This window comes from Hyperoodon ampullatus (assembly GCF_949752795.1).
Source record: "Hyperoodon ampullatus genome assembly, chromosome: 1".
Taxonomy (NCBI): Eukaryota; Metazoa; Chordata; class Mammalia; order Artiodactyla; family Ziphiidae; genus Hyperoodon; species Hyperoodon ampullatus.
Genome location: NC_136914.1, coordinates 161,223,177 through 161,247,539, shown reverse-complemented (window position 1 = coordinate 161,247,539; position 24,363 = coordinate 161,223,177). Strand labels below are relative to the sequence as shown.

The 24,363-nt window shown below is 48.1% G+C and overlaps 2 protein-coding genes across 5 annotated transcripts in view; one reads left to right on the top strand and one right to left on the bottom strand.

Moving 5' to 3' along the window:
* EVC (EvC ciliary complex subunit 1) overlaps positions 1-1,798 on the top strand; it is a gene marked incomplete at its 5' end in the record, with an annotated part of 78,886 nt that extends 77,088 nt beyond the window's left edge. The window contains 2 exons of one of the 3 annotated variants that reach the window (XM_079696628.1): positions 652-763; positions 1,592-1,798. In XM_079696628.1, the coding sequence (XP_079552754.1) occupies positions 652-763; positions 1,592-1,718 (239 nt within the window). In that variant the 3' untranslated portion in view covers positions 1,719-1,798. Of the gene's footprint in view, positions 1-651; positions 764-1,250 lie in introns of all 3 variants that reach the window. The other 2 variants (XM_079696630.1, XM_079696629.1) reach the window with 2 other exon arrangements.
* Positions 1,799-8,878: 7,080 nt separating this feature from the next.
* CRMP1 (collapsin response mediator protein 1) overlaps positions 8,879-24,363 on the bottom strand; it is a gene marked incomplete at both ends in the record, with an annotated part of 76,210 nt that continues 60,725 nt past the window's right edge. For both annotated transcript variants that reach the window (XM_079707415.1, XM_079707416.1), the window contains 3 exons: positions 8,879-8,970; positions 19,839-20,004; positions 22,686-22,865. In XM_079707415.1, the coding sequence (XP_079563541.1) occupies positions 8,879-8,970; positions 19,839-20,004; positions 22,686-22,865 (438 nt within the window). The remainder of the gene's footprint in view (positions 8,971-19,838; positions 20,005-22,685; positions 22,866-24,363) is intronic.

Below are 24,363 nucleotides of genomic sequence, written 5' to 3'. Positions count from 1 at the left end.
CGGGTCTACCACTAACTGGCGTGTGGCCCCAGGCACCACACTTAACCCTCTCTGGGCTTCTGTGTCCTGTCTGTAGATGAGCGGCTAGGCTAGGATGCCCCTGTGTCCCTGGCCCTTCCAAATGCAATAATTCCGATTCCTGGGTCTGCCGCTCAGTAGCTGACTCTCGTCTCTGACTCTGTTTCCCCATCTGTAAAATGGGGATAATTAGCCCTCCTCCCTTGGCCAGCAGAACTTCAGGGACATCACAGAGTGCTGTAGCCTCTAACGGAATAGCAAGGGGAAGGTGTGTAAAGTCACGGAGGGCTATTAAAATAAAAGCTATGGTACTGGAGCTGCGTTCTAGGTTCTTAACTGCTTCGGAAGGGAAGGCTGCCAGTCCACTGGGTGTGGTAGAAACACAGCAGGAGCCTGGCCGACTGAGTTTGAATCCTAGCTCTGCCACCTTTCAGCCTTGTGGGCTTGGGATAGCTCTCACCCCCCGCGAGGTCTGTTTCCTCACAAGTTAAATGAATCTAAGAGCAGTAGATACTGAGTGCATACTTGGCCCCCAGAGGTACTCAAACAATGATGGGGTGGCGTGAGGCCAAGAGATGCTGTCACCTACCCAGAGTCACAGAGCCAGTTTCTGGGTTCACGTGTCTCCTGCAGAGAAACCCCTAAGGACCAAAAGGAAGAAGCCGGCACCCCGGGACAGAGGGGACTTTGGGGGGCCCAAGGATGACGACCCTGCCTCAGGGGGCCCCCCCTCAGGATCGCTCAGGTACACCGGGGCCCTTGTTGATCACCTAAATCTGGGCAGGAAATCCAGCGCCTCTCAGAGGTGTTGACTCCGGTCCGAGAAATGATGGGTGATAATGGGAAGTGTTGGTATTACTGTTACTGCTATTATTAGTGTCCAGTTTGGCCAGGTCAGCCACCACCCACGCCCCCCAGCCCGTCAGCATCCAGCCTGAGTAGCTGGCAATCCCAGGCCTCAACAGGGCGCTGCCAGCTACAGATGCTTCCAGATTTATGGTAGGGTGGATCCATCCTGGGGTGCCTCAGTCGTCTGAGCATGGGTTGGACCTCCCACCAAAGAGAGGGAAACTGGGAGTTTCTTTTGTTTCTTAACAGCCCATGTCAAAATGCAGATTGTTTTGATGGCCTGTCACCGCCTTTTCATGTGATCAGATTGGATGCATTGTTATTGCATCTAGACAGACCTGGAATCAAAGTTCTGACCAACTGCATTTCTTCCATATTTTAAGCAGCAAAAGGCTGAGCCAGCAAGAAAGTGAGGTTGGTGACAGTGAGAATTCCAAGAAGATGCTAAAGAGAAGAAGCAATCTGTAGCTTAAGCCTGGTCGGGAGGACGGAACCTGAAGACCCCATCTGAATGCCACCTGCCTCTCCCCCAGGCAGTGAGGAGGGACTGGCCACCCTGGGGTGGGGGACAGTGGGGTCTCCCCTCTGCCCACAGGCTTGCTGTGCAGGGATGGAGAATGGGTATCAGAGTCCCAGAGAAAGGCCTAAAAGAGCAGGGCAGACCCTACCGCCTGTGAAGATGATACCCACCCCCACCCCTGTGTTGGAAACATGTCTGCTCCAGTTTTTCAGTGTCGCCTTGGCTTCGAGATGTGGCTCCGTTCCTTGGGAAGCCCCTCCTTCCTGGCTCCCCGTGCTTCCCACCCGCCGTGTCCCGATGTCACCCCGAACCTGTGTTCCACGAGCGCTAAGTGATCTCATTCCCGCCCTGGGGGCCCTCTGCTCGCCAGCCTCCCGGTGGAGTTCCGCCTATAATAAAGGGATCACCAGGTGTTGCTGGTGTTTTCTGGGTCTGAGGCCTTTTCTCCTCCGTTCCCATCACCCCCGCTCTCTCTGTCCCCTGCACCGTGGGCACTGGCCAACATGGATTCTCATCAGGACCCATTCCCTTCTTTGGCTCAGCCAGCAGCGAAGGCCTGGTCTCAGTGAGGGCATCTGAGGAGTCTCAGGGCCTCATGACATAGACCATGGAATCCCTGGCCGGCAGGCCTATCCTCACCCACCCTGGGGACCTAAGGACCCACAGATACATGACACCTGCATTAGGGTCTTCTGTTGGAGACACTTAAAGCGCTAGGAAGGAGGCCCTGCCCAGGAGGACTTCCCCTGGGAGGGATGAGTTCTTCTGCCAGACAGCAGCCCTCCCCTAAGGAGAAATGCTTCTCCCAGTGGATGCTGAGAATATCCAGAAGCTTTCAGACCAGCCAGTGCCTTTCCCACCTGGAAAGAAAATTGCCTTTTTCATTGAAATCAGGGATTTTCAGTCTTGGCACTATGCATATGTGGAGTGAGAACATTTCTTTGTTTGGGGGTGGGGCTGACCTGACCTGTGCATTACAGGAGCGTTAGCTGCATCCCTGGCCTCTTCCCACCAGATGCTGGAAGCACTCCCCAGTTGTGTCAACCAAAACTGTCTCCAAACATTGCCAGATATTTCCTTGGGGGCATCACCCACTGATGTAAGTCAGAGCGTGCTGACCCCGGGCAAGTCTGGGTTGGAGAGTACAGGGTTTCCACAAATTCCCGGTACACAGTGGGCTCCAGGTTATAGAAGCTCCTGTCTCAGGGATTTTCTGGACCGTTTGTGGTCTGAATTTTTATTTCTTACAACCTAGATTAGTCTCTCTTAGTCAGGAAAGCGAGGGTCCTTAACAAAAGAAGTAATCCATACTAGTTACATCGTTTGTTAAGGATACTAACCATCGGAGATCCTCAAATCCTGACTGGTCACCAGGCGAATTTCCAAAGTTTGCCAACAGCCCCCTCTAGTGGCTAAATAAAATATTTCCTTATGCTGCAGAGTCTTGTAAGAAGTTTGACTTCCATCCTACAATATTTTGAGAACCTGTTTTACATAGCAATTGCTTTTGTCACATGGGTCCTGTGCACAGAGGCATTCTGAAGGCAGAGGCCTCCTATGCTGGTAACGTCTGATTTGGTGACGTGAGTTTGGTAAATGGAGATGCCCTGGCAGCACCAGGATCTCTGGAAGATCCCGAGCAGTATAGGTTCAGCCTCCACGGATCTTGCATGGATGATGCTTTTGCTTAAGTGTAGCTTCCTTAGTCCAGGGGACATGTCACCTGTCACATACTGCTGGGCTGCTTAGCACAGTGTGGGGCGCATAACTCTCCATAAAGGCTTGTGGACTGCGTCTGTTTTCATCACATCAAAAATCGACTCTAGAGGTGCCTTTCATAATGGAATTGCCTCGTTCAAAACAAAACGCGACTCTCACGTCTGGAAGGACTCTCGGCTGTGTTGGGCGCAGGCTCTGGGACACCGGGGTGTGGAGGAGGACTTTCAGGCCTGATACTGAGCATGAAAACAGCACACCGAGGGCCGGGGAGAGAGGAGGAGAAGCAAGAAGACAGGGAGGATACATCTCAACTGCCCTCCCTCCGTCTGGGTTGTGTCCCCAGTTCTTATTATGGGCTGTGATGGAAGAAGGTAAAAATGGAAAGGGTTCATGAATGATGATGTATTGAAGAGTTTAATGGATTAATTTTTATGCAAATTTAGCCTCTCTGATCTGTTTAATGGATTAAATTTTATGCAAATTTAGCCTCTGTCTGAGCTGCTAGGATGAAGCCAATGTGGTATATATGGTCAACAGAGTCTCCAGCCAACCTGGGGTTTGTCTTGCCGTCATCACTCTGGAGCTGATATTGCTGCTGCTGCAGAAGCCTCCTAACTGCTCCCGCTCTTGCCCTGCCCTGCCCCACCCTCCTCTGATCTGTCCACACTTCTTAAAACACAGATCTGACTGCTGCTCTTTAGTGGCGTTCCCTTGCTCTTAGGAGAAAAAGCAAGCTCTTTAACATGGACCACAGGGCCTTGTGAGGTCTGGTATCTGCCACCCCACCAGCCCAGCTGATGCCGTCGCCCCCATCCAGCCTCTGTTCCCTCTCACGGCCTCATATGTGCCACACCCCCTGCCTACCACAGGGCCTTGGCACATGACATTCTTCTGTCTGGAACCCTTCTGCCCCCTCCCATCCCCTTTGCCTCATTAGCTCCTAGCCATTGTTCACATCTCAACAGGGCTCACTCACGACTTCAAGAGCCATCCCTGCCCACCTTGGTAAGATCAGAACCCCCTCTTTCACTCTTAAGAACTGTCTGTATAGGGCTTCCCTGGTGGCGCAGTGGTTGAGAGTCCGCCTGCCGATGCAGGGGACATGGGTTCGTGCCCCGGTCCGGGAAGATCCCACATGCCGCAGAGTGGCTGGGCCTGTGAGCCATGGCCGCTGAGCCTGTGCGTCTGGAGCCTGTGCTCCGCAACGGGAGAGGCCACAACAGTGAGAGGCCCGTGTATCGCAAAAAAAAAAAGAACAGTCTGTGTATTTTGTTGCTGGGATGGGGGAGGGGATGGTAGTTACATTCCTTTATTTCTCATCCAAGTTTGGAACCGGTTGAGATAGAGGCAAAGCAGCCACAGAGATCTGCGTATCAGCTCTATAACTGATGAGGCCAAATTGGGGGACTCTGTGTCCACAAAGAGCCTGCTCATACCCCTGATCTAAACTTGCCCGCCCCCAACACAGACATAGACGTGGCCCCAGTCACAGGCTTCTACCATGGGGACACCCCCCAAAACACATTGAGAGGAGTGGCGAGGGGACCCAGATTTGGTGGGGGGGGGTTAGGGTGGGATGGGAGGATGGGAGGGTCTCTGGAACTTGTACATTGGGGCAAGGAGAGTTTCATAAAAAGCCAATAAAGTTACAAAAGGTATAAAAGAGAATATATGTTTAGAATGAGAGAGGAGAGCAGAACAAATATTTTTAGAACCTGATGAATTCCACGAAATCACAAATACAAAACTATAATTTTTTATGTCAATGAATTGCCTAACCCACTTGTGTAATACTTTGTTCTAACATTTCTCCACTCACTGTTGTGTGCATCGGATGGCTAGATTTCCATGGACCAGTTTCTGGCTCTGCACACTTGCCTCAGTGCTCCCTCTCCTCGTTGCTGGGCGCACTTCCGGTCTGGGCGCACTTCCGGTCTGGGCGCACTGCTCGTGCCAGGTGTCACGGGACGCATTTGCGTCGTGTCCCCTGGCCTGCGCTCCGTGTCACGATGCAGGGGAGTTGGCACAGGGGGTGGCCATTTGTGCCTGGGCTGGCTGGAATTACGTCCACGGGACACATGCCCATCCCCACTGAACCCAACTCCGTCTGCCCTAACCCAGATCCCAGATATGCCCATGGCCTCCCAGTGTCACCTGACGAGCATCACTAACTTCGTGGTAAATTTGCATCCAGGGAACTGTGTCCTGAGGCCGGTCATCTCCGTGGAGGAGGAAGGGAGCCACTTAGCACTCTCAGTTCTGAAAAATCAGGTGGTTTCCCTCTGCTGGGGAAGAATGAGTGAGACAGAGGCCAGGAGAGCCTCCACGTTTCTCACCCAGAGAGCGGACGCCTCTCTCTCGGGGACATGAGGAGTGGGAGATGAGCATTCTCTACTCCCTGCAAAATGCTTCCTTTATAGCACTTAGCATGGTGTGTAATTAGATGCTTTGGGTAATAATTTGGTTAATATCTGACCTTCCCCCTGGCATATACACCCATTGCTTTCCCCTACTAGGATGATGCCTAGTACTAAATAGGCACTCCTCATACACTGGTGGAAGGAAAAATGTAGGGAAGGAGGGAGGAGGGAAATTTCATTTTGGTAGAAGCCCGTTTGTTCAGGAATCTTCTTGCTCTCTTGCTCCATGAATTGGCGTCACTGAAGGAAAACTTGAAGCTAATGACACCAAATGTACTGGCATTTACTGGGACACCAGACCCGACTTACATTGCATGGATTGAAAGCTCACTGGCTTCATGTTGGTAGCTTGAAATTGGCTACAGTGAGAGTATTGGCACCATAGAAGTTAGCAGACACTACAAACTGGGGCTCCCACCCCAGCCCAGCCAAGCTGTGTCCAATGTTTATTTAGCAGTGTACTTCAGGACCACTAGGTTAGAAGACCATACACTATGGTCACCCTGGTCTACAACCAAGGCTCTGCTGCATCTTAATGAGGGAAAGGATGGTCTTTTCAATAAATGGCACTGGGTCGATTGGATTCTATATGAAAAAAAAGCAAGGCTTGAGCCCTATTTTACACTGTGTACGAAGATTAATGAGAGACGGGTCATAGATCTAAATGTGAAAGATAAAACTTCTAGAAGGAAACTGAGAAGACTATTGTGGTAGCAGAATAGTGCCCCCTCCCCAAGACTTCCACATCCTAATTCCTGGAAACTGTGACCGTGCTATGCTCTCTGCAAAGGGGAAGTAAGGGGGCAGATGAATGAATAGGAGAATAGTTAGCCTTCCCCTAAAGTTCCCACCTCCTCCTACCATTTCAAGAGATAATGAAAAGAACTTTAAAGGAATGCTGCAGCTCAGCCTCCTAAAATTAAGGCTTGTCTGTCTTGCAGCTGCCAGGACCCCTGTGCCTGTGCCTCTTGGGAACCTAATGTAGGACAGGGGTGCTGGGAACCTCAGCAGGTAATGCCGACTGGGCAGTGGTCCGGTGACTTGGCAGCCAGGCAAGGGCCCCATCAGAGTCGGTCCTAGAGAGAGGTTGTTACGGCTGCTTCCACTTCAGCTTCTGCTCCCTGATGGGCTGGGGGGGTGATGCGGGAGAGAGGAAGTGCTTTCCAGAGAGCAGGGTGGGTAACTTATTGTTGCCAACTTTACTCTTTTGGAAGTTTCTGCATTGTCCTCTAGTAGTCCCAATGGGCCAAGGCCAAATATCAGGTCATTACCCTCCATTCTTGATCCTTCTTAGTATTTAACTTTGTTTCAAGAACATCCATAACTGACCCTAAGCTGCCACCTCTCTGGACCTTAAAGTATCCTAACCCAGTGAGGGTAGGGGGAGAAGACACTAAAAGCATAAAGTAGACGTACGCCCATCCAAAGCCATCCTGCCTCAAATGACAAAGCTTAGCAGTTAGAAGCAAGGAGCTTTGGACATGTGGGTCCCGGATTTAAATATTGGCTGTGCCACTTCCTGTGTGATCTTAGATGAATTATTGACCTCTCTAGGACTCATCTGTAAAAGATGTTAACAATAGTGCCTACCTTACAGAGCACCTGACATGTAGCATGTGCTGTACAGATAATGCCACCATCACTATCACCACGACCACCACCACCATCACTATCACCATCATCACCATCACCATCATCACGTGACATCACCATCAGCATCATCATCATCACCATCAGCATCACCATCACCACCATCATCACCATCAGCAGCAGCAGCATCATCACCACCACCACCATCACCATCATCACCATCATCACGTGACATCACCATCAGCATCACCACCATCACCATCAGCATCATCACGTGACATCACCATCATCACCACCATCAGCATCATCACCATCACCACCATCATCATCACCATCAGCATCATCATCACCACCAGCAGCACCATCATCATCACCATCAGCAGCAGCAGCAGGAGCAGCAGCATCACCATCATCACTACTAACTGGTAATCAAGACAAACAACTTTGAGGTTTTACTCCTCCTTAGAATGTATACCTCCCGTGGGACTGGAGGTCAGAAATGTGAAGTTCAGAAGCTGGGCACTTCCAATCTGAGGCAGTCTGACCCACATAACAAACAGGAAGAGACAACACACCAAGGAAAGGCTGGGCAGGAGGGAAGGGACATGATGTGATTTCAACCTCTTTCACAGAAGCCCTTGGCCAGCCGTCCTCCTCCTCTTCGCATCCTGGTTCTCATGACCTAACACTCCCCAAATCATGACTGGCTCCCTCTCCTCCCTCCTCCGCTCCCCCGGCTACCTAACGAGAGCGAGTCCTGCGGAAGCAAGCACCACTGTCCCGTTACTACAAAGGGGAGCACAAAGCATGAGCACCTGAGCAGCCATCACTTAAATGCAAACACCCCAGTCAGGGAGTGGGCCATTTATTTTCTTTATTTTTTCACAAGCTTTGAATTCAGAAATAAGAGTCACAATAAGTCAGTTGTTAAGTAAAAATGAGGGTGATTACAAAGGAAAACTATGTACAAAACTTTAAAAATCTGACGGCCTCGTCATCCGCCTGGGAGGGACCAGGACACGGGCACCGGGAGCAGCTGTGGCCACACCGTGGTCAGCCCTGAATGAGGGTGGGAGACCCCTTTCTGAGTGTGAACCTGGCTAGGCCTGCAGTCTGGAGCGGGCTGGAAGGACACACACAGACCGGAAAGACATCATGGCGAGTTACAGGTGTCACGGAGACCAGGGTTCCTGACACAGGACGAGAGTGATGCTTCTCTGGCGGTGGGGTGGGCTTCCTTCTCGTGTAGACCTGGGGGAGGGGACGATGAGGACACATCTTCCTGCTATGAGTTTTGGAGCTGCCCCCGAGGGCTTGAGGTCTGGGCTTCGTGTCTATGTAGGGCCTCGGCTGTCTTCTGTCGGACGCACTCACAGACTCGCAGACATAACTTAGTAACATGCATCAACTATCCTAGAACAGCTACAGGGGTGCAAGGGAACCACTCAGAGAATCGTGGAGCCCGTGGCGTCAGAAGTGGGAGGGACAGTACAAGACGAGGCTGGAACCTGTGTTCACTAAGGAGGGGCCTGGAGACGCCATGCTCTGAGGTGGACTCAGATGAACACACGACTGTGGGCAAGGGATTTCCAAGCAAACACACCACACTAGTACCACTTCTTCCTAAACCAAAAAGGAAAGAACATCATTCCATTTTCCCCCCATCAGTACCAAACGATACTGTGGGTTTCCAAACACTGAAAGGGCAAGAGATGGACATCCTTCCCAGAATCCTTCACGCTCTCTCATCCACGAGTCGCCTTCACCCGAGGCTGGTGATGTTGGAGCGGCCACCAGGGGGCGCCACGATGCGGTGGCCGGTGCGCCGGGGGTTGTTGTCATCTATCTGGGCACCTGGAAGAGATAGAGCCAGTCACTCCAGCGAGATCTGCTGACACCAGTTCCATGTGCTGCTCCCGGGTGCCCTCTCAAGTCATGTCCCCCAGCCTCTGGGACGCCAAGCCCTCGTCTCAACACGCCTTCCATCCTCACCATCCTTCAGCCCAGGCTGACCTCTGGGAAGGCTCCCTGACCTCCATGGGGTCCGTTGCTCCCTCTTCTATGCCCCCCAGGCCCCGGGGCCACCCTGCTGCAGCCCTGATCACCCTGTGCTCTTCCCAGGGTGTTTTCTGTGCTATGCGTGGGAGCACACGTATGTGCATTTGTATATTGTGTGCATGCGTGTATCTGTGCATGTGTGTGCATGCGTGCATGCTGTGTGTGAACACTTGGAGCTGGGTTTACCCACCCTGTTTACAATGGGCAGGTCTGTATGGGCGGGGGTGGGGGGCGGCCTTCTTTGTTTTAAATCTGCAAAGCCAACCATCCACTCCAATCTCACGCATTCTCTTGCAGTTAAAGAAAGATTTAAAATTGGAGCACTAAGCTCAGTCCCTGGCTCTCAGTGAATATGTGTTAAATGAAGACTGAATGACGGATAATGCTGGGAAGGAGGGATGTTGTGGAGAGGGGTCCAGTCGGGAGACTTCACTTCCTGCACAAAGGGTGCCTGGAATTTGGGTAATTTGGAATCAGACACTCCCCTCTCCTGGCCTCATTTCCTTTTCTGTAAAATAAGAGCCGACCCCTATCCACAGTATTGTGTACTCTATTGCCTCAAACCACAGGATCAATTTTATGGCAAAGCAGGTGTAACAATGAGCACACGACAACAGGATTCACTGGATTCACCGTGAACCTCATTGATCGGAAGATGCTGGCCTGATATGAAGTTGGGATGGTCTACATTGAGAGCTCTGCTAGGCTGCCTGCTAGGGTCAGGCGCTGCCTCCCAGGGTACAATATGTGTACTGAACCAATGCCCCATATTCGATGTCATGTTCCCAGGAACCAGGAGGTGAAAACTGGATTATCCCCTCTCACTGTCACTCCCAATGACTTCACCAAAGAGGAAATTTAAAATAAACACGTGAGAGCCGGAGGAAGATGGCGGAAGAGTAAGACGCGGAGATCACCTTCCTCCCCACAGATACATCAGAAATTCATCTACACGTGGAACAACTCCAACAGAACACCTACTGAACGCTGACAGAAGACCTCAGACCCCCCAAAAGGCAAGAAACTCCCCACATACCTGGGTAGGTCAAAAGAAAAAAAGAATAAACAGAGACAATAGGATATGGACGGGACCTGCACCAGTGGGAGGGAGCCGTGAAGGAGGGAAGGTTTCTACACACTACAAGCCCCTTCGCGGGCGGAGACTGCAGGTGGCGGAGGGGGAAAGCTTCGGAGTAGCGGAGGAGAGCACAGCAACAGGGGTGCAGAGGGCAAAGCGGAGAGATTTTGGCACAGAGGATCGGTGCCCTCAGGCACACACCAGCCCGAGAGGCTTGTCTGCTCGGCCGTCGGGGCGGGCGGGGCTGGGAGCTGAGGCTCGGGTATCGGCTTTCCAGTCGGAGCGCAGGGAGAGGTCTGGGGCTGGCGGCAGGAAGAGACCCTGAAGGGGTTAGTGCTAGCCCGGAGGGAGTCCGGGGAAAGGGTCTGGAGCTGCCGGAGAGGCAAGAGACTTTTTTCCCTTTTGTTGCCTGGTGCGCGAGGAGAGGGCATTCCCCTCCCTCCCCTCTGCCTGAGTGAGCCAGAGCCCCCGAATCAGCGGCTCCTTTAAACCCGTCCTGTCTGAGCGAAGAACGGACGCCCTCCGGCGACCTACGCGCAGAGGCGGGGCCAGGTCCAAGGCTGAGACCCGGGAGCTGTGAGAGCAGAGACAGGGAAATCTCTCTGTGCAGCCTCCGAGGCAGCGGATTAAAGCTCCACGGTCCATTTGATGTGCCCTGCGTCTGTGGAGTGCATGAATGGACAGCGAATCATCCCAAATTGAGGAAGTGGACCTTGAGGACAAGATTTAAGACTTCCCCCCCCCCTTTTTTTCCCTCTTTTTACAACGAATTATCTCAAATTAAGGAGGTGGACTTAGCAAGATTTCAGACTTTTCGCCCTTTTCCTCTTTTTACAACGAATTATCCCAAATCGAGGAGGTGGACTTGGAGAGCAAGATTTTTGATTTTTCCCCCTGCTCTCTTTTTGTGAATGTGTATGTGTAATCTTCTGTGTAAGATTCTCTCTGTATAGCTTTGCTTCCACCATATGTCCCAGGGTTCTTTCGGTCCGTGTTTTTTTTCAATAATTACTTTTTAATTTTAATAACGCTACTATATTTCATACTTTATTCTATTTTACTTTACCTGCTCTTTCTTTTTTTCCTCCCTTCCCTTCCTCCCTCCCTCCCTCCGCTCCTCCTTTCCTTCTTTCTTTTTCTTTCCTCCATCCCTCCCTCCCTCCCACCCTTCTTCTTTCCACTTTCTTTTTCTTTCCTTCCTCCCTCCCTCCCTCCCTCCTGTCTTTCTTTCTTTCTTTCCTTCCTCCCTCCCTCTCTTCTTCCATTCACTCTTCCTTTTGCTTTCATTCCTCCCTCCCTCCCTCCTTTCTTTCCTTTCTTTCCATCCTTCCTCCCTCCCTCCTTTCTTTCTTTCTTACTTCCTTCCTTCCTTACTTCCCTTCTTCCTTTCTTTCAATCTCTCTTTCTTTCTTCTACTAATTATTTCTTTCTACTTTTTCTCACTGTTATTCTGAGCAGGGTGGATGAAAGGCTCTTGGTGCTGCAGCCAGGAGTTAGTGCTGTGCCTCTGAAGTGCGAGAGCCAACTTCAGGACACGGGTCCACAAGAGACCTCCCAGCTCCACATAATATCAAGCAGCGAAAATCTCCCAGGGATCTCCATCTCAACACCAGCACCCAGCTTCAGTCAACGACCAGCAAGCTACAGTGCTGGTCACCCTATGCCAAGCAACTAGCAAGGCAGGAACACAACCCCACCCATTAGCAGAGAGGATACCTAAAAACATAATAAGGCCACAGGCACCCCAAAACACACCACCAGACGTGGACCTGTCCACCAGAAAGACAAGATCGAGCTTCAACCACCAGAACACAGGCATTAGTCCCCCCCACCAGGAAGCCTACACAACCTACTGAAACAACCTTAGCCACGGGGGACAGACACCAAAAACAACGGGAACTACGAATCTGCAGCCTGCAAAAAGGAGACCCCAAACACAGTAACATAAGCAAAATGAGAAAGCAGAAAAACACACAGCAGGTGAAGGAGCAAGATAAAAACCTACCAGACCTAACAAATGAAGAGGTAATAGGCAGTCTACCTGAAAAAGAATTCAGAGTAATGATAGTAAAGCTGATCCAAGATTCTATTTCCCAGATCCAAAATCATGGAAATAGAATAGACAATATGCAAGAAACAGTTAACAAGGACCTAGAAGAACTAAAGATGAATCAAGCATCGATTAAAAACACAATAAATGAAATGAAAAATACTCTAGATGGGATCAATAGCAGAATAACTGAGGCAGAAGAACGGATAAGTGAGGTGGAAGATAAAATAGTGGAAAAAACTGATGCAGAGAAAAATAAAGAAAAAAGAATGAAAAGAACACAGGGCAGTCTCAGAGACCTCTGGGACAACATTAAACGCACCAACATTCGAATTATAGGAGTTCCAGAAGAAGAAGAGAAAAAGAAAGGGACTGAGAAAATATTTGAAGAGATTATAGTTGAAAACTTCCCTAATATGGGAAAGGAAATAGTTAATCAAGTCCAGGAGGCACAGAGAGTCCCATACAGAATAAATCCAAGAAGAAATACGCCAAGACACATATTAATCAAATTGTCAAAAATTAAACACAAAGAAATCATATTAAAAGCAGCAAGGGAAAAACAACAAATAACACACAAGGGAATCCCCATCAGGCTAACAGCTGATCTCTCAGCAGAAACTCTACAAGCCAGAAGGGAGTGGCAGGACATAATTAAAGTGATGAAGGAGAGAAACCTGCAACCAAGATTACTCTACCCAGCAAGGATCTCATTCAGATTTGATGGAGAAATTAAAACCTTTACAGACAAGCAAAAGCTGAGAGAGTTCAGCACCACCAAACCAGCTTTACAACAAATGCTAAAGGAACTTCTCTAGGCAAGAAACACAACAGAAGGACTATACCTACAATAACGAACCCAAAGCCATTAAGGAAATGGGAATAGGAACATACATATCAATAATTACCTTAAATGTAAATGGACTAAATGCTCCCACCAAAAGACACAGAGTGGCTGAATGGATACAAAAACAAGACCCATATATATGCTGTCTACAAGAGACCCACTTCAGACCTAGAGACACATACAGATTGAAAGTAAGGGGATGGAAAAAGATATTCCATGCAAATGGAAATCAAAAGAAAGCTGGAGTAGCAATTCTTATATCAGACAAAATAGACTTTAAAATAAAGACTATTAGAAGAGACAAAGAAGGACACTACATAACGATAAAGGGATCGATCCAAGAAGAAGATATAACAATTGTAAATATTTATGCACCCAACATAGGAGCACCTCAATACATAAGGCAAATACTAACAGCCATAAAAGGGGAAATCGACAGTAACACAATCATAGTAGGGGACTTTAACACCCCACTTTCACCAATGGACAGATCATCCAAAATGAAAATAAATAAGGAAACACAAGCTTTAAATGATACATTAAACAAGATGGACTTAGTTGATATTTATAGGACATTCCACCCAAAAACAACAGAATACACATTTTTCTCAAGTGCTCATGGAACATTCTCCAGGATAGATCATATCTTGGGTCACAAATCAAGCCTTGGTAAATTTAAGAAAATTGAAATTGTATCAAGTATCTTTTCCGACCACAATGCTATGAGACTAGACATCAATTACAGGAAAAGATCTGTAAAAAATACAAACACATGGAGGCTAAACAATACACTACTCAATAATGAAGTGATCACTGAAGAAATCAAAGAGGAAATTAAGAAATACTTAGAAACAAATGACAATGGAGACACGACGACCCAAAACCTATGGGACGCAGCAAAAGCAGTTCTAAGGGGGAAGTTTATAGCAATACAATCCCACCTTAAGAAACAGGAAACATCTCGAGTAAACAACCTGACCCTGCACCTAAAGCAATTAGAGAAAGAAGAACAAAAAACCCCCAAAGTTAGCAGAAGGAAAGAAATCATAAAGATCAGATCAGAAATAAATGAAAAAGAAATGAAGGAAACGATAGCAAAGATCAACCAAACTAAAAGCTGGTTCTTTGAGAAGATAAACAAAATTGACAAACCATTAGCCAGACTCATCAAGAAAAGAAGGGAGAAGACTCAAATCAGTAGAATTAGAAATGAAAAAGGAGAAGTAACAACTGACACTGCAGAAATACAAAAGATCATGAGAGATTACTATAAGCAACTCTATGCCAATAAAATGGACAACCTGGAAGAAATGGACAAATTCTTAGAAATGCACAACCTACCAAGACTGACTCAGGAAGAAATAGAAAATATGAATAGACCAATCACAAGCACTGAAATTGAAACTGTGATTAAAAATCTTCCATCAAACAAAAGCCCAGGACCAGATGGCTTGACAGGCGAATTCTATCAAACATTTAGAGAAGAGCTAACACCCATCCTTCTCAAACTCTTCCAAACAATTTCAGAGGAAGGAACACTCCCAAACTCATTTTACGAGGCCACCATCACCTTGATACCAAAACCAGGCAAGGATGTCACAAAGAAAGAAAACTACAGGCCAATATCACTGATGAACATAGATGCAAAAATCCTCAACAAAATACTAGCAAACAGAATCCAACAGCACATTAAAAGGATCATACACCATGATCAAGTGGGGTTTATTCCAGGAATGCAAGGATTCTTCAATATACGCAAATCAATCAATGTGATACACCATATTAACAAGTTGAAGGAGAAAAACCATATGATCATCTCAATAGATGCAGAGAAAGCTTTCGACAAAATTCAACACCCATTTATGATAAAAACCCTGCAGAAAGTAGGCATAGAGGGAACTTTCCTCAACATAATAAAGGCCATATATGACAAACCCATAGCCAACATTGTCCTCAATGGTGAAAAACTGAAACCATTTCCACTAAGATCAGGAACAAGACAAGGCTGCCCACTCTCACCACTCTTATTCAACATAGTTTTGGAAGTTTTAGCCACAGCAATCAGAGAAGAAAAGGAAATAAAAGGAATCCAAATTGGAAAAGAAGAAGTAAAGCTGTCACTGTTTGCAGATGACATGATACTATACATAGAGAATCCTAAAGATGCTACCGAAAAACTACTAGAGCTAATCAATGAATTTGGTAAAGTAGCAGGATACAAAATTAGTGCACAGAAATCTCTGGCATTCCTGTACACTAATGATGAAAAATCTGAAAATGAAATCAAGAAAACACTCCCATTTACCATTGCAACAAAAAGAATAAAATATCTAGGAATAAACCTACCTAAGGAGACAAAAGACCTGTATGCAGAAAATTATAAGACACTGATGAAAGAAATTAAAGATGATATAAATAGATGGAGAGATATACCATGCTCCTGGATTGGAAGAATCAATATTGTGAAAATGACTCTACTACCCAAAGCAATCTACAGATTCAATGCAATCCCTATCAAACTACCACTGGCATTTTTCACAGAAGTAGAACAAAAAATTTCAAAATTTGTTTGGAAAAACAAAAGACCCCGAATAGCCAAAGCAATCTTGAGAACGAAAAACGGAGCTGGAGGAATCAGCCTGCCTGACTTCAGACTATACTACAAAGCTACAGTAATTAAGACAGTGTGGTACTGGCATAAAAACAGAAAGATAGATCAGTGGATCAGGATAGAAAGCCCAGAGATAAACCCACGCACATATGGCCAACTTATCTTTGATAAAGGAGGCAGGAATGTACAGTGGAGAAAGGACAGCCTCTTCAATAAGTGGTGCTGGGAAAACTGGACAGGGACATGTAAAAGTATGAGACTAGATCATTCCCTAACACCATACACAAAAATAAGCTCAAAATGGATTAAAGACCTAAATGTAAGGCCAGAAACTATCAAACTCTTAGAGGAAAACATAGGTAGAACACTCTATGACATAAATCACAGCAAGAACCTTTTGGACCCACCTCCTAGAGAAATGGAAATAAAAACAAAGATAAACAAATGGGACCTAATGAAACTTCAAAGCTTTTGCACAGCAAAGGAAACCATAAACAAGACCAAAAGACAACCCTCAGAATGGGAGAAAATATTTGCAAATGAAGCAACTGACAAAGGATTAATCTCCAAAATTTATAAACAGCTCATGCAGCTCAATAGCAAAAAAACAAACAACCCAATCCAAAAATGGGCAGAAGACTTAAATAGGCATTTCTCCAAAGAAGATATACAGACTGCCAACAAACACATGAAAGAATGCTCAACATCATTAATCATTAGAGAAATGCAAATCAAAACTACAATGAGATATCATCTCACACCAGTCAGAATGGCCATCATCAAGAAATCTAGAAACAATAAATGCTGGAGAGGGTGTGGAGAAAAGGGAACACTCTTGCACTGCTGGTGGGAATGTGAATTGGTACAGCCACTATGGAGAACAGTATGGAGGTTCCTTAAAAAACTACAAATAGAACTACCATATGACCCAGCAATCCCACTACTAGGCATATACCCTGAGAAAACCATAATTCAAAAAGAGACATGTACCAAAATGTTCATTGCAGCTCTATTCACAATAGCCCGGAGCTGGAAACAACCTAAGTGTCCATCATCGGATGAATGGATAAAGAAGATGTGGCACATATATACAATGGAATATTACTCAGCCATAAAAAGAAACGAAACTGAGCTATTTGTAATGAGGTGGATAGACCTAGAGTCTGTCATACAGAGTGAAGTAAGTCAGAAAGAGAAAGACAAATACCGTATGCTAACACATATATATGGAATTAAAAAAAAAAAATGTCATGAAGAACCTAGGGGTAAAACGGGAATAAAGACACAGACCTACTTGAGAATGGACTTGAGGATATGGGGAAGGGGAAGGGGAAGCTGTGACAAAGGGAAAGAGAGGCATGGACATATATACACTACCAAACGTAAGGTAGATAGATAGTGGGAAGCAGCCGCAGAGCACAGGGAGATCAGCTCGGTGCTTTGTGACCGCCTGGAGGGGTGGGATGGGGAGGGTGGGAGGGAGGGAGATGCATGAGGGAGGGGATGTGGGAACAGATGTATATGTATGACTGATTCACTTTGTTATAAAGCAGAAACTAATAAAAAAAAAAAAATTAAAAAAATAAAAATAAAAATAAAAATAAACACGTGAAAGATGCTGAACCTCATAAGGAATTAAAGATTTACCAATTAAGACTTCAATGAAAACAACAATGACAAAAATAACTAGATGAGGTCTTTCTACCTCTGACTTTATATGATTATATAAGCCACAACGAATTTGGTTTAGAGTAGTGACTTTGATTTTCTCTCATTGTTTCATTGATAGACAGTGTGTCTTCCTGGACCCAGAAGTCAGGCCAAGTGCTTAATATCTTTCTAGCTCATAAGCATCTGTACCTTGCTTGGTTACATGACAGGTACTTTGAAAATACCTGTTGTACAAAAGGACAGTACTTCAATAAACCATGCTATGTCCTTATGACGTAACCTCACTCAGATATTTAAAAGGACATCTGTGGGGCTTCCCTGGTGGCGCAGTGGTTGAGAATCTGCCTGCCAATGCAGGGGACACGGGTTCGAGCCCTGGTCTGGGAAGATCCCACATGCCGCGGAGCAACTAGGCCCACGTGCCACAACTACTGAGCCTGCGCGTCTGGAGCTGGTGCTCCGCAACAAGAGAGGCCGCGACAGCGAGAGGCCCGCGCACCGCGATGAAGAGTGGCCCCCGCTTGCCACAACTAGAGAAAGCCCATGCACAGAAATGAAGACCCAACACAGCCAAAAATAAATAAATAAATTAATTAATTAATTAAAAGGACGTCTTTGAAGTCCATCCTGATGTTGGAAAGTGTCTGTGCAGTTGGTATCCAATGGAGTCACCTGTGAAACTGCTGAGTGGGCTGGTCAAAGGCAGTGCTGGGGCTTTAGAGAAGTGGGTGCTGAACAGGGAGAAGAAGGATGGTTGGGGGACACTTCCTGCAGACTTTGCATTTCACTGTTTTTTTGTTGTTCTAAAAGGAAGGGAATGTCTCTGCATTTAATTGCAATCGTGATTGCATAACATGAGACCAGAGATCCAGTGTGCAAACTCCCTGAGATGTTGTGTGTTGTCACACACACACAGTTTTCCAAGCATTGCAACCAATCCCTGTTCTGCTGATTGAGCATCAGATGAAATATTCCAGTTGTGTTTAGGGTCCACTTGTGCAAAAATATTAGTTTTCTTTAGACACTGGATCACACAGTGTGGGAGAAACTCTTCCATGACAGGCTCAGGGAGTGAGATGGACTGGACTGGTTCATGCTCCCCACTGCGTAATCCCTGAATGGATGGTAGGTTGTCACCCTTGCAATTTAAACTGGTATTTCATCTTCTCTCTGCCCCTGCCATTCTCTCTTTTGCCAACTACATCGCCTTTTCTGTTTAAATGTCCTTCACTCCTGCTGGACCAGAAGTCAGCCCATTGAGAAAACTCAGCCCTGTTTTTTGTTTCTTTGTTTGTTTGTTTGCGGTACACGAGCCTCTCACTGTTGTGGCCTCCCCTGTTGCAGAGCACAGGCTCCGGACGCGCAGGCTCAGAGGCCACGGCTCACGGGCCCAGCCGCTCCGCGGCATGTGGGATCTTCCCGGACCGGGGCACGAACCCGTGTCCCCTGCATCGGCAGGCAGACTCTCAACCACTGCGCCACCAAGGAAGCCCTCAGCCCTATTTTTACAGCCCGTGAGCTAAGAATAGTTTTTTGCATTTTTAAATGGTTCCATTTCAAATGGTCTTAGATATTGCCTCTTGGCTCACAAAGCTTAAAATATTTACTACCTGGCCTTTTAAGAAAAAGTTTGCTGACCTCTAGTATAGACTGAGCCTGCCCAGCTGTGTCTTATTCATCACCGTATTCCTGGCACCTAGCACAGCATATAACTCATGCTAACAGCTCAAATATTCGAAATTCCAAGGCAATGTCCCAACATGTGCACACCTGCCCTTGTGTGGCGATCTGATGAAACTGCAGACACACGTCCCAAGAGCCTTCAGAAAGTCTGAAGGACCACGTGAACTTTTGATTTTGTCTGCACACATTTGTTGAGCACCAAGTCCTGGCATTTTGACGCTGAATGTCTTGGAGCCTTAATTTCCTCCTTAAAGAAACAGGAATAACACCACTCTACACACAGGGCTGTTGTGAAGATGAAACAGTCATGAGTTATGACAGTGTGTGCTGTACTACCATGCATGGCTGAAGACCCGACCCAGAACGTACATCCAGCAAAGGCAGCTACTCTGAGTCCCCTCTCCACACTTAGCTTCACGGGTAAGAGTATAAAATGTCCCCAAGAGTGTTTAGGAAGAGCATGAGGCCACTTTTCAGGCAGACTCTTCATAAATCAGGGTCAGGTATCTCTGTGCTGCTCCCATGGACCCTCTCTGATCTCTGACCTCCCCCAGCCCTCTCTGCCCAACCCCGGGAGGGGAGGGGAACCCACACTCCCATCTTCGGCTCCTGATCGAGTGCCCGAGGCCGTGGGTCCATTTCTCAGGAGTTCAGGGCTCTGGGAGCCACTGTGGGGTTGGGAGCCACTGTGGGGTGGGGAACCTTGGCCGCTGTAGTTTCGTACCTGATAAACTGAAGTTGGACTGGTGGAGGTTTCTGATCGGTGGAGGCTGGTGTTTGGAAGGCGAGGATTTGACAGAAGGAGCGGGGGTTGCGTATTTGGGTGTGGCTGGCACCTCGTACACAGGACCATCATACATGCCCCTGGGAACACCCTGCAACCCAGAAACCTAAACAGAGGACAAGAAGAGCAACTGATTGACAAGATGCACGTATGCATTCCCATGTGCAGGAGAGTGACCATGGTCTCCTCGGGGATACACACACGCACGCACAAACATGCACACACGTGCTTGTACACACACCACACAAGGCACCCGTTCACACACATGCATACACACGTGCACAGGCATACATATATCCATGCACACAAACATGCACACACACATACATATGCATGCACACCCCCACACACACTCCACATACACATAATTCACACATATGCATGTACATGTACACACATGCCTGCACACACTAATATGCATAGTACACAATCACATGCATACACACAATTCATACATGTACATGCACACACATGCCTGCACACACACCAACATGTTTAATATACACACTAACATATATAACACACACATCACACACACATACAATCCAACACACATTCATAAAGACAGGCAAGTGCACACTCACGTGCATACACACATATACATCTACACACACAAGCACAGACACATACACAGCTTCGTGCAGGACAACTCCAAAGCTATTTCCAAGAGAAAAACACTTCCCTGACACCCTGACAAGGACCCCTGAATCGGGGACTGGTGGCATCAGGGGGTCGTCTTCATCGTGGATTTGGGGGCAGGTAGTTTGGGAGGTGATCCCGCAAAGGAGGAGGGAGAACACCCACCACAGGGAGGGAGAACGCGAGGGCCGCCTCTGAGGGCACCTGGCTCAGGGTTACTGCAGGGGGCAAACCTCCTGGACCCCAGGGAGGATGGGACACAGCGCACAGCCTCCATCCCCGTGGGTGGAGGGTTGTCCTGGGAGAGAGAGCCATGAGGCAGAGAAGCCAAAAGCTGCAGGGGCTCGGGTGGGAGGCTGGGAGCCTGCTGGTGAGCTCAGAGCCGGCCAGGGGAGTGTGGGCGTCCGTCCCAGGCCCTGGGAGACAGAGTGTGTCCAGGAACACGTGCAGGTTCCCACTGTGAGTCAGTGACAGTGCCCTGACCCCAGCTTCACGGCCCTCTTCCCCTGCACAGGTGACAGCGCCCGACCCCAGCCCCAGGCTCCCTCCTCTACAACAGAGGGGCCCTTTTTCAGCACCAATATCAAGGGCCCAGCGCTGCTTGGTGATAACCCATCCTCTGCCCCCGGCAGCCCTGCTCTCCTGACGCCCTGGGACCTCATTGTCTCTGCCCCATCCCTCTCAATACCTGCTTCCTGCGCCTCTGGGCTTCCCTGGTTCCAGCCGGTTCCAGGCCTGTGTTCCTGCCCCCCAGTTCCCTTCAGTGACCTCTGAACTCAGCTTGGCCAGACGTAGGTTCTGGGGCAGGGCCCGTCCCCCACCTGGCCTGGCCTCTGTGCTCAGGGGACCTGTCCACCTGGCCACTGCAGATCACGAGTTGGCATCGAGGTCAGGCATCCACCTCTCACAGATGCTGACTGTTAACCACAGACCTCAGGTCCAAACTGATTTAGAGGGAATGAAGCCAGCCAAGGTGTGTTTCTGCCCCCTTGGTGGGTGTCCCAAACAGGAGTTTACACGAGTCCCTTTGTCTCTCAGCAGCCTGCTGGGGCCACATCGCTATCCCTGGCCATCTTTCGGATCTAACTTGCTAATTCTCCATGTCCATCATTTCCCCATCGGACGCATAACATCTGTGCAATTTGGTATCCTTGACCTGGGATGCTACACTTTAAGGTGTGGAGAGGGACAGCAGACAGACATAGAGCATTGTGATGGTTGGCCTGGGAGTCTGGGAATGCCAGGAGGCCTCTGGGCTCTTGCATCTAAATTGGTGGCACTGGTGCCACTTATGAAGCACAAGCAGAGCGGGACCATACACAGGTGGGCACACATGCACACACACACATATACAAACACATAAGCGAGCACAGGAGCACATACACACAGGAGCACCACATGCATATACACATGCACCCATGCACATACACACATAAAGCTGGGCTTTCTGGCAGACATGAGCCATTTTAGTGCGGGAAGCAGGTTGTCATGGTGATGGGAAGGACCTAATTAGGGAAGATGATTGATCACAGATGGGAGTCTTTCTGAAGCATGAGCAAATTTCCTCCTCTGAACTGGACTGGGGACGGGACAGAGCCTGTGCCTACTCCATGCCCTCTGACCTCCTGAGTCCATGCTAAGACTCCTCAAGAAAAAGGGGGGAAGGAGGATGCGGAATGGAAGGGGAGCAAGGAGAAGAAGAGGGCAGATCGAAGGGAGTCTAGATGCAGTTCTGCCACCCCTCAAGTGGGCTAGGGCGGTTTATTTTTACCAAACGGCACTAAGGGCTTCAGAGCCGTCCCAGCTGTGTGATGCTGGACAGTCCTGCACTGCTTTGAGCACCAGGGTTCTGATCTGCAGAAGGAAGGTCATGACACCTAAAAGAGGGGGTGGTGAAGACACCCCCGCCAGGATGATGCAGGATGTGCGTCCTGGCTGGTGTACTCCCAGGACTCCTCCCATCGCCTCACGTGCACAGCCCTTTACAGTTGGCAAATTCCTGGCACCTCCTCGGTCTCGTCTGGTCCTCACTCCAGCCTGAGACGCAGGCAGGTCACGTCCCAGCTCATTTGACACGTGAGGAAGGGGGGGCTCGTGCAGCTGTGACATTTGTTCGCTCTGCACATGACAGACCCTGGCTCCACATACCTTGTTCCTGATCCTGACGCGCTGGTAGAGGTAATCGGGGAAGGGCTTCCTGGGGATGAAGCGGCCCACGCCCTTGTTGACGTTGATGCTGCCGTCCTCAAAGACGATCTTGCCCTGGCTGATGACCACCAACGGGGAGCCGTGGCACTCCATGCCTTCGAAGATGTTGTACTCCACGGCCTGCAAGGCAAGAACCACGGGCTTTTCTCCAGCTTCCGAGGCTTTTCTCCGCATCAGCCCTGTTCAACCTAATGGTGACTCTGCAACACATTCTATCACAGGCATTTTCCAATGCTTGTTCTTTCTGGAAAACACCTTTAGGGCTGTGTAATATTCCTTTCTACACTTTCATTTGCATAATCAGTCCCTCACTGTTGGGCTTTTACGTTGCTGGTGGTTTTATATTATCTAACTAACATCGTCTGGGGCATCGTGAAAGTGAATGGGGCTCCTGGAGTTAGGCAATGAAGCCACTCTGACTATAACTGAACATTTTGGGGTCTTCTTTTAAAAACATTTTCTTTGGGCTTCCCTGGTGGCGCAGTGGTTGGGAGTCCGCCTGCCGATGCGGGGGGCACGGGTTCATGCCCCGGTCCGGGAGGATCCCACATGCCGCGGGGCGGCTGGGCCCGTGAGCCATGGCCGCTGGGCCTGCACGTCCAGAGCCTGTGCTCCGCAACGGGAGAGGCCACAACAGTGAGAGGCCCGCGTACCGCAAAAAAAAAAAATTTCTTTCATTTTTCCTAAAATTAAATTACTGGGTCAAAGGATATGAGCTTTTGAAAGTCTGCCAAATTATTTTCTGAAGGCATCGGACCAATTGACGCGACATCGGCAGTGGGGGAATATTTCGTAATTTCATGTCTATGAAATCCCCTCCAGCACTAGGTAAGGTCATTTTTATTTACTTATTTATTTACTCATTTGAAAGACAAAACATTTCCTAGAAAATATGCATTCCTTTCATTAGCCCTAAAGTGAATATAACTACCACCAGCCAAACTCTTTGATTATTCAAAAAGTAGGTGAAAAATACGGTAAAAATTCAAATGGTACAAAAGATATGTAACTTTAAAAAGCAGGTCTCTCTTTGACCTCAGACTGAGATGCCTGCCTCACACTGACCTTTCTGGAACCCCAGATATTTTCTGTGCGTGAGTAACTTTCTCATGTTCCAAGCGCTCTGCACAGTTTCACCTTCATTTCTCTCCTTACCTCAGAGAATGCTCCCCATCAGCGAATGTTCCCATGTCGTGGGTTAAAAATGTTTTGATATTCCTTAAACTGCTGCACTGGATTCCACCCCAGGGACATACTATCATTTACTTATCCAATTCTCAGGGACAAGCACGTGGGTCTTTGCCCTGCTTTTGCTAAAAAGGCACAATAAACACACTTGAGTGTCCACACCGGCACGTGTGAGTATCTTCGTAGATGTGAACTTTGGGCCAAAGCATAAACGGATTTTAACTTTGACAGATTTGCCTTCCAAAAAAGGCAGCGCTGATTTCCATTCCCGACAAAACTCAATGAGTTTATCGGCATTCTAGTCCCACCTCAGCTCCATCCTATTAAACCCCGGCATCTCAGACACTGGCGCAAGTAAAAACAGCATCTCACTGCAGTGACTTGTATTTGAGATCGGATCTGTCTTTAAATGAATAGAAACCCTTTGTAT